General features: G+C 35.5%; 2 protein-coding genes across 3 annotated transcripts; one reads left to right on the top strand and one right to left on the bottom strand.

Moving 5' to 3' along the window:
• Positions 1-1096: 1096 nt before the first annotated feature.
• LOC125819491 (uncharacterized) lies at positions 1097-4889 on the bottom strand. Of its 2 annotated transcripts, none has more exons than XM_049498923.1 (4): positions 4782-4889; positions 2367-2889; positions 2060-2291; positions 1097-1946 (listed from the first exon to the last, which is right to left on the bottom strand). In XM_049498923.1, the coding sequence occupies exons 2-4, from the start codon at positions 2835-2837 to the stop codon at positions 1474-1476; spliced, it is 1176 nt and encodes a 391-aa protein (XP_049354880.1). In that variant the 5' UTR covers positions 2838-2889; positions 4782-4889; the 3' UTR covers positions 1097-1473. The 2 variants fall into 2 exon arrangements, with proteins under 2 accessions (XP_049354880.1, XP_049354881.1); XM_049498924.1 differs by lacking the exon at positions 4782-4889 and adding an exon at positions 4203-4223.
• A 1187-nt stretch (positions 4890-6076) lies between these two features.
• LOC125819485 (uncharacterized) lies at positions 6077-11907 on the top strand. The gene is made up of 5 exons (XM_049498917.1): positions 6077-6457; positions 8382-9393; positions 10433-10824; positions 11376-11445; positions 11562-11907. The coding sequence occupies exons 2-5, from the start codon at positions 8528-8530 to the stop codon at positions 11623-11625; spliced, it is 1392 nt and encodes a 463-aa protein (XP_049354874.1). The 5' UTR covers positions 6077-6457; positions 8382-8527; the 3' UTR covers positions 11626-11907.
• Positions 11908-12673: the final 766 nt, after the last annotated feature.

Here is a 12673-nt window from a genome sequence, read left to right as displayed (position 1 = left end):
CGCGGATCATAGTGAAGCTATACGTACTGCTCCCCCAATTCCTTACAGAGGGTCTTGTAAAGTTTTTTTAAAAAAATGCCCGGTAGTCATTTCACCAAATATTCATGGGCTAACACACATAAGAAATTTAAACAATCGCCTAATTCCAATAAAATGACTCCTAAATGCCCAAAAATGTTGTGGATCATGGTGAGACTATATGCCCCAACACCTTACGGAAGGTCTTGTAATGTTTTTCAAAAAAAGTCGCCAGGAAGCCATTTCACCAAATATTCATGCACTAATATACACCAAAAAATTGAAAAATTCGCCAAATTACTATAAAATGTCTGCTATATGCCAAAAAATGTTGTGGATCATAATGAGGTTGTAGGTACTGATCCCCCAACTCCTAACAGAGTCTCGTAAAGCTTTTTTCAAAAAAAATCTACCGAGAGTCATTTTACTAAATATTCATGAGCTAACACACACGGAAAATTGAAAAAATCGCCTAATTCCTATAAAATGACACCTAAATGTCCAAAAATGTTGCAAATTATAGTGAGGCTATACATATTGCTCCACCAACTCTTTACGGTGGGTCTCATAAAGTTTTTTTCAAAAATATTGTCCGAAAGACATTTCACCAAATATTTATGGGCTAACACACACGAAAAATTGAAGTATCACCTAATTCATATAAAATGGCTTCTAAATGTCCAAACATGTCGCAAATCATGGTGAAACTATATATATTGCTCCTCCAACTCCTTAGGAGGGTCTAGTAAATTTTTTCAAAAAAATCGTCTGGAAGCTATTTCACCAAATATTCTTGAACTAACACACACGAAAAATAGAAAAAATCACCTAATTCTATAAAATGGCTCCTAAAAGTCCAAAAATGCCGCGGATCATGGTGAGGCTATATGTACTGACTTTTTCGTGTGTATTTATCTATTAATTATCTAGAATACATGTGATCAACTCTGTTCAAAGTAAAACCTTCTGCTATCATCCAGGTTGACAATGATATTAAGTTACTATTATCAGTAGATAACAACAGAATGCAGAAGAAAGCATCTCAAAATTTGGGCACAGAAAAAGGAAAAGAAGACGATTCTCAGGTTGAAGGATGAGTGTTATCTTGCTAGTATTACAAACTTACTATGGCAAAGCAAAAACTGAATGCTTCTCAGTATGGCAAACACCAAATCTACCTTTCCTCTTTGACAGTATATCCAGGAAAGTAGTCAGGTCCAAACCTCTATTCAAAATCTAGCATCTTACATATAAGGTTCTAAAATAGATCGCTCCCGGTAACTGCTGGTGAGAAGCAGCAGGTACCCGGTGGAACTAGTCTAGGTGTGCGGAAGCTAGCCCGAACACCACCGTCATCAAAAAATAAAATTATATTGTGAATATGGGGTATAACTTTTCTCCACTCATCCCATGAACACATGAAAGTATTCACATCTTTTCTCCAAGAAGCATGAATCACCACTCATCCCATTTATTGATAAAGTCATTCCACATTGCTGCTGTAATGGAATCTCTCAATGCAGAGGCACTCTGTTCTTGTACCTGAAAAGACAAGTGTGGATCAGGATTGTCATCTAAATCAGGCAACTCTTCTACATATCTTCCTTCAATGTCTTTAAACAACCAGTCACTCTTATCCTCACGCCGGATGTGATTGTGAATAACACATGCAGCTATAACAATGTCCCTCTGTGTATGAAAAGCATATTGAGGAGCAAGTTTGAGGATTGGAAATCTTGTTTTCAGCACATCAAAAGATTTCTGAATGGCATTTCTAAGTGATGCATGCCGGTGGTTAAATAACTCGTTCGCATTTCTAGGTAATAGATTAGCACCCCGATATTCAGGAAGATGATAACGAATTCCTGGAAATGGAGCAATAAATCCATTCATATTAACATAACCTGTATCAACGAGATAATATTTCCCTGCAACAGACAATTTGTTGATAAATATCAATATGAGTTGTTTGAGCATGTGTAGAAAAGAAAAATGAACTAAAGTAAAGACAAAACTATTATGTTTAAAAATTATGAACAACCTTCAGGAATTGGAGGGAAGTTTTGATCAGGATCATCTAGAACTGCTCTCAGTACCCGTGAATCTGTAGCTGAGCCTTCCCAGCCAGGGTAGACAAATATAAATTGGAGATCCAATGTGCACGCTGCCAATACATTTTGGGTCAAATTACCCTTCCTATTACGAAAACGAGATTGATCCTTGGCTGGCACATGAGCAGGGATACGCATGCCATCAATCACACCAATGCAATCCTGTAATAAAATAGTCAGGTTAATAGTCCAATCTACAATGAAATGAAATAAGTAAGAAGGGGATCAGAGGCTAACCTCAAAATACGGGTAGAATCTATTACTTTCAAGGATCTGGAGAGGAGTGCTGACTGGAGGAAGTTGAAGGAACTCGCGTGATAACGACTTAAGTGCCCTCAATACATTATTAAAATGTCTGCTTATTGTTTCACCAGAGTGCTGATAACGCTCTTGTATTACCCTGTTGCGTTCATTGTGGCCAACAATGTTCAAAAAGATTGCCAATTGCTCCTCTATCATAACACCAGCTGTGTCACGTAGCATGGCTCTTTCTCGAAGGATGTTACATAGCTTGTGAAAAACATGTTTATCCATCCTTAACATTTCCCGACACACATCATTGTCGGCACTGAGCAGTTCGCTCAAGAACCCAGACCCTTTAGGAGTTGAACCACGAGAAGGCTGCCTAGCTATACAATTATAATAGTGGTAACCAGCAGCAGCAGCAACTAATTCCAGTTCATCCAATTCTATGTCAACATCATCCATGCTTTGGTGTATATATCTCCAAATGGATTTTAAAAAGTATTAAGAGAATGTCCTACATGATGTGAATTTGGTCAATTGATCATGAATAATCATCAAATTAACATTTTAAGCTGTCATGTACCTTGCGCAACCAATATGAAGTTAAGAACACTATATCAGAAAACCAAATGTGTGTGAAACAACCATCAATAATGAATTAAGACTAAATATGCAATCAACAATAATAACTATGCCTCAATCCCGAACAAGTTGGGGTCGGCTACATGATACCTCACTGACCATGTTTCTCTGTTTAATCTTAACTCATGTCATCATTATAATTCATACCAAACAAAAATAAATGTGAAAAATATGTTGTGTACATATAAATTGATTAGGTCAAAATGCTCCTAGAAAAGCAGCAGGTTCAAAATGAATGTACTAACAAGACTAAACCTATTCCCACCTAAAAGATATCACCTATACGAATCTTTATCTTCCATTGTGCCCTAATTTTAGCTAAGTCAGCACTGATTCGAAGAAATTGTTGGTCTTTGTAGACAATTTCTTTCCATGTGATTTTAGATCAACTCCATCCCCTTTTAGCACTTTTACTCATCATAGTTCCACACCTATGGACTAGTGCATATGTAGGTCGATGCAGAACGTGACCAAGCCATGTCGAGTTGGCAGCTCTCACTTATTCTCAATGTGTGCTACCTGCACCTTTTGGCGAATGTGGTTATTTTTAATCTTATCCAAATATACAATCAAAATCCAAGAAAATCTTCTACATAAAAGCCATGAACTTATAAAAAAGTGTACATGCCCTTAAGTTGGTTGCACTTGACAAAATAGTTCTATTTGTAGAAAACTATATTTGTATACTCCTAGTTTTTAGCTATACACCTTGTATACAGACGCTATTTACCCTTTTAGTTGATAAAATTTGATTACTTCATCAAAAAAATATAGCTTCAGTCTCTTCCAGCATTTGACAGCAAAATAGAAACACCATGAGGTACTTGTTTCCCTTGCAAAGCCACATTTGAAATGAAAGTGAGCTCTCTGTGGATCCCTAACATATCTTTTTATGAACTCAAATATAGCACATAGGGAGAGCTTAACCAAGACCTAAAGCTAACTGAATTCATTTACCAAAGAGAATGTGATACACTAACTAAAGTAGAGCCTTGTTAAACCAAAACTTAGAGTAGGGAGTATCAAAAGTATATCTTTAATGGAAAAATTAGCACATACAACAGAAAAATAACAGAGCATTTCTAAAAGATACTAGCATTTAGGTATACGTCTCTATAATTTTAGTTATTCTTCCCTTTGACATAGCTAAATCAAGAATCAAATGACGGTAAAGATAGAACCCACCCCACGAAGCTCTGATGAACGTTAAAAGGCTTCCTCCAACTAAGAAGTCACACTGAAAACAACATTGCACATGGTCTCATGCATCAGATAATATATCCAGAAAGACGACATTCAAAGATAACTAAAACACACCACACAAATTATCAACAATCAATGTTCATAGCTATTTTTCGCAGAAAAAAGGAAAAAAACAGACAGTCCCTCATTTTCATAATAATGTTGTTTCATCTCCAAAACAATCCCAATTTGCATTCACATTTCATTGCCTTCAACTGTCCCAAACATAAACAAACAAACAAACAGATGAAAACCAAATATACAACAAAAATGGTACATTAAAGAAACCATGATTTATTTCAACAAGTATCACCAAACCCCAGAAATCCATATACAATTCAATGAGCATCAAAAAGACTACATTTTTCAGAAACCCACAAACAATGAAACAAGAATCCCCCCACCCCACCCTCACTCCATGGACGAATGTAGCTTTCAACACCCCTATTGCCTAAAACGAAGCAAAAAAAATAGCAAAAACAAAAAATAATAATTAATAAACAGAAAAGGGTCTTCAATTACCTGAGAAGAAGATCGTATTAGAGAATCCAAATGTGTAAAAGTTGAAGTAAAAGAAGCAACTTTATATGAAAAAGATTTTTTGGGGGTTTTTCTTTAGGCCAATTGAAGGGTTTAAGAGTGCTTTATGAAGTAAAATTAAAAAAAGCCCAAAAAAATATTTATGTTTTGAGATTTACTTTAAATTATGTTATTTTTGTTATAAGTTGTTGTTTTTGGTATGATTTGATTTATTTTAGCGGAGCGTCTATCAAAAATAATCTATCTATTTTTTAGGTGAGAATAAATTTCGCGTATATTATATTTTTTATGTCTTACTCTATAGGATTATACTACATATGTTGTTGTTGGGATTTACTTTGAATAAGAAAAAATATATGTTAATGTGTATAATTTAATCGTAATAAATAAACTTATTGGATACTTATATTAGATGATACTCACTTTGTCTTTTTTTTTTTTTTTTGATGAAGTAAGTTGTTTCATTACCGACATCAAGAAGATGCAAAGAGTATAAAAGTAGATATTCTATATATCGAAAATAATAAAGTCATGTTAGGATCCAAATAATAATTCTTATATACATTATTTATTAAGTTCACTCCTTAGATTTTTCACTATTAATACTGGTTGCACACGAGTGAATGTTTCTCACCTCATGAGAGATTAATATTTTTTTTTAATATTCTAATAAGTATAATAGTATTTGAGAGAGTGTTTCTTTCACGATATAAATGTTATTTTGATTTTGCATGGAGAACTAATTTAAATGATTTACTCGATGAAAGAAAATGTTACTCTATCTAACAAAAACTACATGAACAAGCTATCTCTAGAAAAGCTATGGTGATCATCCAATAGGTACTACAAAAAAAGAACATGTATTATTTACATATAGATCAATTTCATCATGCTAACTGTTCGTGAAAGTAGCAATTACTTTCAATTACTATTATCAAACTTAAAAATATCCTTTTCAAATAGCTAGTAGTAATTCTCAGGCTCAATCCAATTTTCATTAATAAAAGTGTTATTCATGCAAGATCCATTACATATGACTCTACTCGCTTCAATTTTTAATTTTCTTAAAATTCAAATCTAAAACCTTCCATTGAATATCATAACTAGTTCTTGTTCAATAACAAAAGGCATTTTGATTAAAAAAAAACTTAATTAATTAATGTAGCATGCCAAAATTGACTTTTCAAGTTGTCACAAACAAATTAATTATACCCTTGTGGGAGCCTTTTTTTCCCAAGCCACATAAAATAAATATTCATAAACTAGAAAAATAATTACAAAAATTGTGGAAGTTGAGTTATTGAGATTTTTCTGTTTTTTTTTTCTTCATTTGGTTTCAATTTAATTAGTTGAATAATTCTTCTTCTTCTTCTCCTCTCTATTTTCTTCCTTTTTTCCAATTTCTCTTTTCTTCTCGACGATCGCCGGAGATTCAATCGGAAAATTCACCAACTGTTTATGGATTGCAGAAGCAGATCCCTATCAGCATCGCCGTCCGCCGTCTCCGCCTCCGTCAACAACCAATATCCGATTCTTCAGTTTTCATCTCAACTCTCTAATCCTTCATACACTCCTTTCACCCCGTGGATACGATACCTCCGGTTCAGTTTTTCCTGATTTATCTTTCAATTTATTGTATTCGAAGAGAACTCCAGAAGGTATATTGACGATTTTACCCTTGATTCCTGCTTACATATGTTTACTAAGAACTGTTTTTCTTAAACTATTAGCTGAAGGTTGGATTTTTACTGCTTTATAAACAAAAAAGGAAAAATTGGAGTTTAGCTGTTTCTGAATGGTGTTAAGGTTTTGTATGTTTTAGGAATTCCTTTATTTTATAACTGTGTTGTTTGGACCAACCTGTGCACACCTAGACTACAGATACCCCATCGACAACATGTACCATAAGTAACCTAGAACAAATAGAAAGAAATCACCTTGTGTTTAGTTTCTGGAATCGAATCTGCGACCTTGTCATGCTCAATTCACTCCATTGACCACTAAGTCACACCCTTAGGTTAAGCTGTAGGAAATTATAAGTTTAGTGAAGCTGATAACTATTGGACATTAAGGCTTTGATTAGGAACATATATTACTCTCTCCGATTACTTTTACTTGTCTACTATTCCAAAAATTATTTTTCACTTTTATTTGGCACTTTTTAACCTATATTGCTTGGACTTTCCAAAAATGCAGCCGCACCCGTGTTGGATCCTGTAAAAATGGGATCTGACATGCACCCAGTGACATGTTTGAAGAGTCCGAGCAACATAGCTTTTAACATATTGAGAAAACCTTATTAATCACTTATTCCCCAAATTATTTTTCAAAACCTTAATACTAAACATCAATTAAAATGGGCATTATGGTAAAGTCCTCATATCAATCATTGTATCTTAAGAAACTTGTAAGGTCTTAAGAGTGGACAAGTAAAAGTGAATGAAGGGAGTAATTGATATTTTCCTTAAGTTTAGCTAAAGTTTGGATTTTTACTGCTAAAAAAAAAGGTTGGATGTTTACTGTTTCTGAATGATTGCTAAGGAATTGAAGTCCTTAGAGATTAGAAATCTTACTGTAGGTGGTTATTGCAGGACATGAAAGTTTTGAACAGGAATACAAAGTTGTTTGTAGTTCTCCTAAAAATGAGCTTAAGGTTGGATTTTTACTACTTCTCAAAAAAAAAAAAAGTAGAAAGGTAGAGATGGTTGGATTTTACAGTTTCTGAGTGACGCAAACGTTTTGAGTTGATAAAAAAAATTAATTTTACTGAAGGTGATTGTAGTAGGACATGAAGATTTCGAACAGGAATATATGTTAATTGTAGTTTTCCTAAATTTGTAGCTAAAGGTTGGATTTTACAGCTTCTGAGTGATGCAAAGGTTTTGAGTTGGTTAGAAAATTAAATTTACTGAAGGTGATTATTGTACGGCGTCAAGATTTTGAACAGGAATATATGTTAATTATAGTTTTCCTAAATTTTTAGCTTAAGGTTGGATTTTCTGCTTCTGAATGCTGCAAAGAGTTTGAAAATGTAGAAAGTTCATGTTTTTACTAAGGTGATTATTGTAGGAGATAAGCTTTGTAAAAAATGTTTTTTACTTATATGTACAAGTGGAGAGGTAAATACCGTACCGCTTTAAACTGAATTTTCTGTTCTTCAAGTATGGTTGTAGAACTTAGATATACAATACAAAGTTTTAATTGGATTGATTTGCATCGCGGTAATTGATCAAAAGGTCACAAGGGGAAGTCCTAGTGGTTGAGGTGGGGACTAACGACCTAGAGATTTCAAGTTTGAATCCTAGCTTGAGTTCACCTGATCTAACCTCGGTGAGCATGATCACGTCAAAAACCTATGCTTGTCGGTTGGACAGGCTGTTTATTGAATTAATCATGTGGGCATAAGCTAGCCGCGACACCATAGATATTAAAAAGGAAAAAAATTGTAGACTGATCTTAAGTGGAGAGTTTATGATAGTTGGTTGTCTAGAATGAACCTTCATAGTTAAACATTATTTTTCAACCAGCCTTATTGCTTGTATTATCTTTCATTTGAAATTTGATGTTGGAATTTTTGTGCAGTTTAAACTCTTTCAAGCTATCATTTTTTTCAAAATCCGGAGCCAAAACTTAAACTTGAATTAAGGAGACACTTATTAAATTATAGGCAAGAAGAGGTGGTGGTGTGGCACTTAAAATGATTTAAGTGCTTTCCATGTCAACTTAAGATGGCTGCTTCTACAAGCGTGACAAGTCCTCTACATAAGAAGATGTCTGGGAGGAGGGCTAAGACTTCTGGTTGGGCAGCATTTGACCTTAATGAGAGACTGAAGCAACAAAATCTTGAGCCAGAGCCTGAGAGAGAAACCTTCCCCCACTTATCCGTTCCCTCCACTTCCTTAAGGGGTCCATCTCAAAGCATCGCAAAGAACAGTGGAGCAACTCTAGAGAAGCCCTTTTCACCCTTGCTGCTACCGTCTGTAAGTTTTCCATCTTTAATGGCTAATAAAGAGTCTGATGCAAATCATAGTCAAGTTGGCGATTCTTGTTTCAACCAGAGTGATGGTTTTATCCGAGAAAGAGGTTTTCTTGAGGTGTGTCAAAAGCTGAAAGAGCTCCAGCCATGGGCTGATGACACCTTGATCGCAGATGTCATGGCTGGTGTAAATGATTTCAATAAGGCCTTGACATTGTTAGAAGCAATGGTATCTCCTGATCATACATATGTTGCACATGACAACAGAACAACTCCAGAAGAAGCAGATACTCCCTGCATACAAAAGCGTAAAGACGTAGACACCGATACTAAAGGGGTGAAGTCTAGTAGTAAGGATTCTCTCATGAATATTAGTAAGTTTGCTGCTAATACAGGTGTGTCATTGACAAACAACGTGGATCTGGATGAATTGAGGCATGCACTTGCTAAGTGTCTTCAGAGCAACAGTCAAGAACTAATAAATAACTGTGTTCCTCACAAGAACAAACTTCATTTTGATGGAGCAGTGGGGAGTATGAGCTTTGTACCGGTTGAGCCTGAGTGGGAAGAGGATGATATTTACTCGATCCATCGGAAGGATGCGGTGAAAATGACGAGGTAGATTTACTTGCACTTGTCTATACACGTTTACCTTTTGAGTGAAAACATGATTGATTTACCTTTTCCTTGCTTCCCTGTCTTTTTTTAATTTCATTTAAGATTGCAAGGATAGTTTATACTGACGATAAGGACAACTTATACCAGCGAGGGTCAAGCATTGGCTGGGTTTTGTTCAGGCCAGTAACTTGATTGAGAAACCAAAACTATTATGATTTCACCAAATTATTAAAACTCTGACTCTTCTTGTTCTTTCTCAGAAAACTATGATTCTTTTATTGAAAATTTGAACAATACACCAATTTGAGGGAGTAAAAAAGAAATAAGACTACATTCGTGAGAGGAAAAAGAACTCCAACAACTTTTCCATCTCCCCTCCTTTCAATTACCGATGGTCAGTAGTAACACCTTTTTCAGTAAATAGAGAATCAAGTGGAAAGATGGGATGCAGACAATTTGCAGCTAAATCACAATGACAACACACAGTCTACATAGCCCACTATATGAATATCTAAGATTTCTTTCATCTATTGGTGCAGATACCTGGTGGGTAATATATTTAAAATTCTACCAGGGTAAATCTGGGCAGTTAAGACTGGTAGATTGAGTGTGTTTTTCATGAAAGGGTATTTGGTATCTTTTATTTTACATAAATGGAAGACAGTGGTAGTTGGTGAACGTTTCTTTTGTTATTGATTTTTCTGTATTTGAAGTGATACTCTCTAAGATCCTATGAACAGAAGATGTCTTCTCAAAGCTCTGCCAGGTTTGGTTCTTAAATAAAGATAATTAATTATATTTGGCATATTTTAGTATGAAACATTGGGAGAATTATAGAGGCCAAACAACTTCAAAAGCAGATATCGCTTTTTCAACAAACTATGTTATGCAACATATTATGATGAAACAAACCATCTTCATTCTTTGTTATTATCATTGCAGCCGTAATTGTTAGAAGTTTCATGGTTTTGAACGTGTTAAGCTCTTATCCAAGTTATTATTAAATCAATTCTGAAATCCTCTCTCATTCTATAAACAGGTCAGCAGCCAGACATTCTAAGGCTGCCAGTGAGGCCTATCTCAGAGGTGACCACTTATCTGCCCAACATTTTTCTCTAAAAGCCCAAGAAGAGTGGGTTGCTGCTAATAGGCTAAATGCCCAGGCCGCAAAAGAAATTTTGACTACCCGCAACGGTAAGAATGATCAATGGACACTGGACTTGCATGGTCTTCATGCAAAAGAGGCAGTTCAAGCCTTACAAGAACATTTGCAAAAGATTGAATCTCAGGTGGCACAGAATCTTGTTGGCCATATGAATCAAGTGAACTTGAAGCGCAGCTTAGGAGCTGCTGTCTCTATTGATGTGGAGAATGAGAGCAAAGGGTCCCTATTGAATAAGCAACGGCCAGCTTTCTTAGAGGTCATAACAGGTATTTTCCTCTTGAAAAGTGTTGCTCAAGGATATGATACATCTTACAGGTCTAGATGTATTCACCAGCAACATGTTCTTCATTGTGGTTGTAGTTATAGGTTGGAGTGTGTTTGGACCTGTTATTACTTTATGACTGGCTCTTCATCATTCACTCTATTTGTTTAGCTCTAGGCATTCTGTTACTATTTTCTGGAAGTGGGGAAGTGTTATGAGAATCGTGTGTTTTCTAAAAATATTGTGCTTTTAGTTGCTTTTACTAGGAAGCTTGAGTAGCCTAGTTGAATTGTTATGCTTGATATGTGGTGATCATGGAGCTCAATCTCATACATGTTACCGAATCATAGCATCATGTATCTAAATGAGTTTGTAGTCCTTGCCTTCAATAGAACATGTAATGGTGGTCATACTTCCCGGTGTCAAAACTTCTCATGGATTGTCGGTTATTTTTGAATTTTATTCAATTGGTGCCTATTTTGTTACTAGTGCCTTAACTGACTTACAACATTAAGGTTGTCTGACTAGTGTGAAGTGTTGTACGCAATTTCACAGGTAAAGGTATTCATAGCCGGGGACAAGCTGCGCTTCCAATGGCTATAAGAAGCTTTCTCGTGGAGAACGGGTATAATTCTCTTCCAGGAACTTTTGTGTCCTTTTGCCGAGTCTAACAGTTGGCAAATGTTCTTTTTTCTTCCCCAATCAATAAACTAAGTGAAATGTGAATCTCATGTTCTGTAGATATCGTTATGAGGAGACAAGGCCCGGGGCGATCACAGTTAGACCCAAGTTCCGACCACGATAAATATGTTCATATGTATATTTTGGGTCCCAGATTTAGTGCATTTGTTTCTGTTGCTATCAACTTTGTCCGAGAGATTTTGAGTCTTGAACTGGTCTGATAAAAAGGACCAGAAACCTGTTGTGGTTTTATGTATAACTATATACTGTTGAATATTTCTGTAATTGTATACCATCAAACATTATATGTACTTGCTGATTTCTCAACAGGTCCATATCTAACACTTGAAAGTATATTGATATCAACATCACTTCACGAAGAGGTAGCTTGGCCAAGTGTCTCAAATTACTATTTGCGGCGATTTTTATATGTATTACCGGTAGTTGAAGTCACCATACTCTTTATAAGTATTGCAGCGGTTATAGTTGACCAAATAACAAACCTTTGGCAGCGACTTTTAAGAGTATTGGTGGCAGTTATAGGCGCCACAAATAACATATCTATAGAGGCGATTTCTAATAGTAATAGTGGTGGTTAAAGTCGTCGCAAATAGAATTATTTAGTGGCGAATTATAATAGTTTTAGCGACCGTTAAGGCTACCACAACTAGTGTATTATAGGGGCGGTAACCGTGGCGACAACCAAACAGTACTTTTGGCGGCAATAATATTGCCACAATAGTGTACTTTTAGCGGCGACATATTTAGCTTTAGTGGCGTCAATGTCGCCACAAAAAGTGAACTTTTAGCGGCGACAAATTTCACTTTAGGGGACATTTGTCGCTACAAATAGTGTACTTTTAGCGGCAACTTATATAGCTTTAGTGGCGACATTTATCGCTACAAATAGTGTACTTTTAGTGGCGACTTATATAGCTTTAGTGGCAATACTTGTCGCCACAAATAATAGTCATTTAGCGGCGACATTTGTCGCTACAAATAGTGTACGTTTACTGGCGACTTATATAGCTTTAGTGGCGATAATTGTCGCTACAAATAGTGTATTTTAGCGGCGACTTATATAGCTTTAGTGGCGACATTTGTCGCTATAATGTACTTTTAGCAGTGATTACTGTCGCCACAAATAGTATTCTTTAGCAGCGACTTTTTTT

Source organism: Solanum verrucosum, unplaced genomic scaffold, assembly GCF_900185275.1.
Source record: "Solanum verrucosum unplaced genomic scaffold, falcon-dt-bn FXZP01000255.1, whole genome shotgun sequence".
In the NCBI taxonomy this organism is placed as follows: Eukaryota; Viridiplantae; Streptophyta; class Magnoliopsida; order Solanales; family Solanaceae; genus Solanum; species Solanum verrucosum.
The sequence above is the reverse complement of the archived record's forward strand: the minus strand, read 5'-3'. Positions and strand labels throughout refer to the sequence as shown.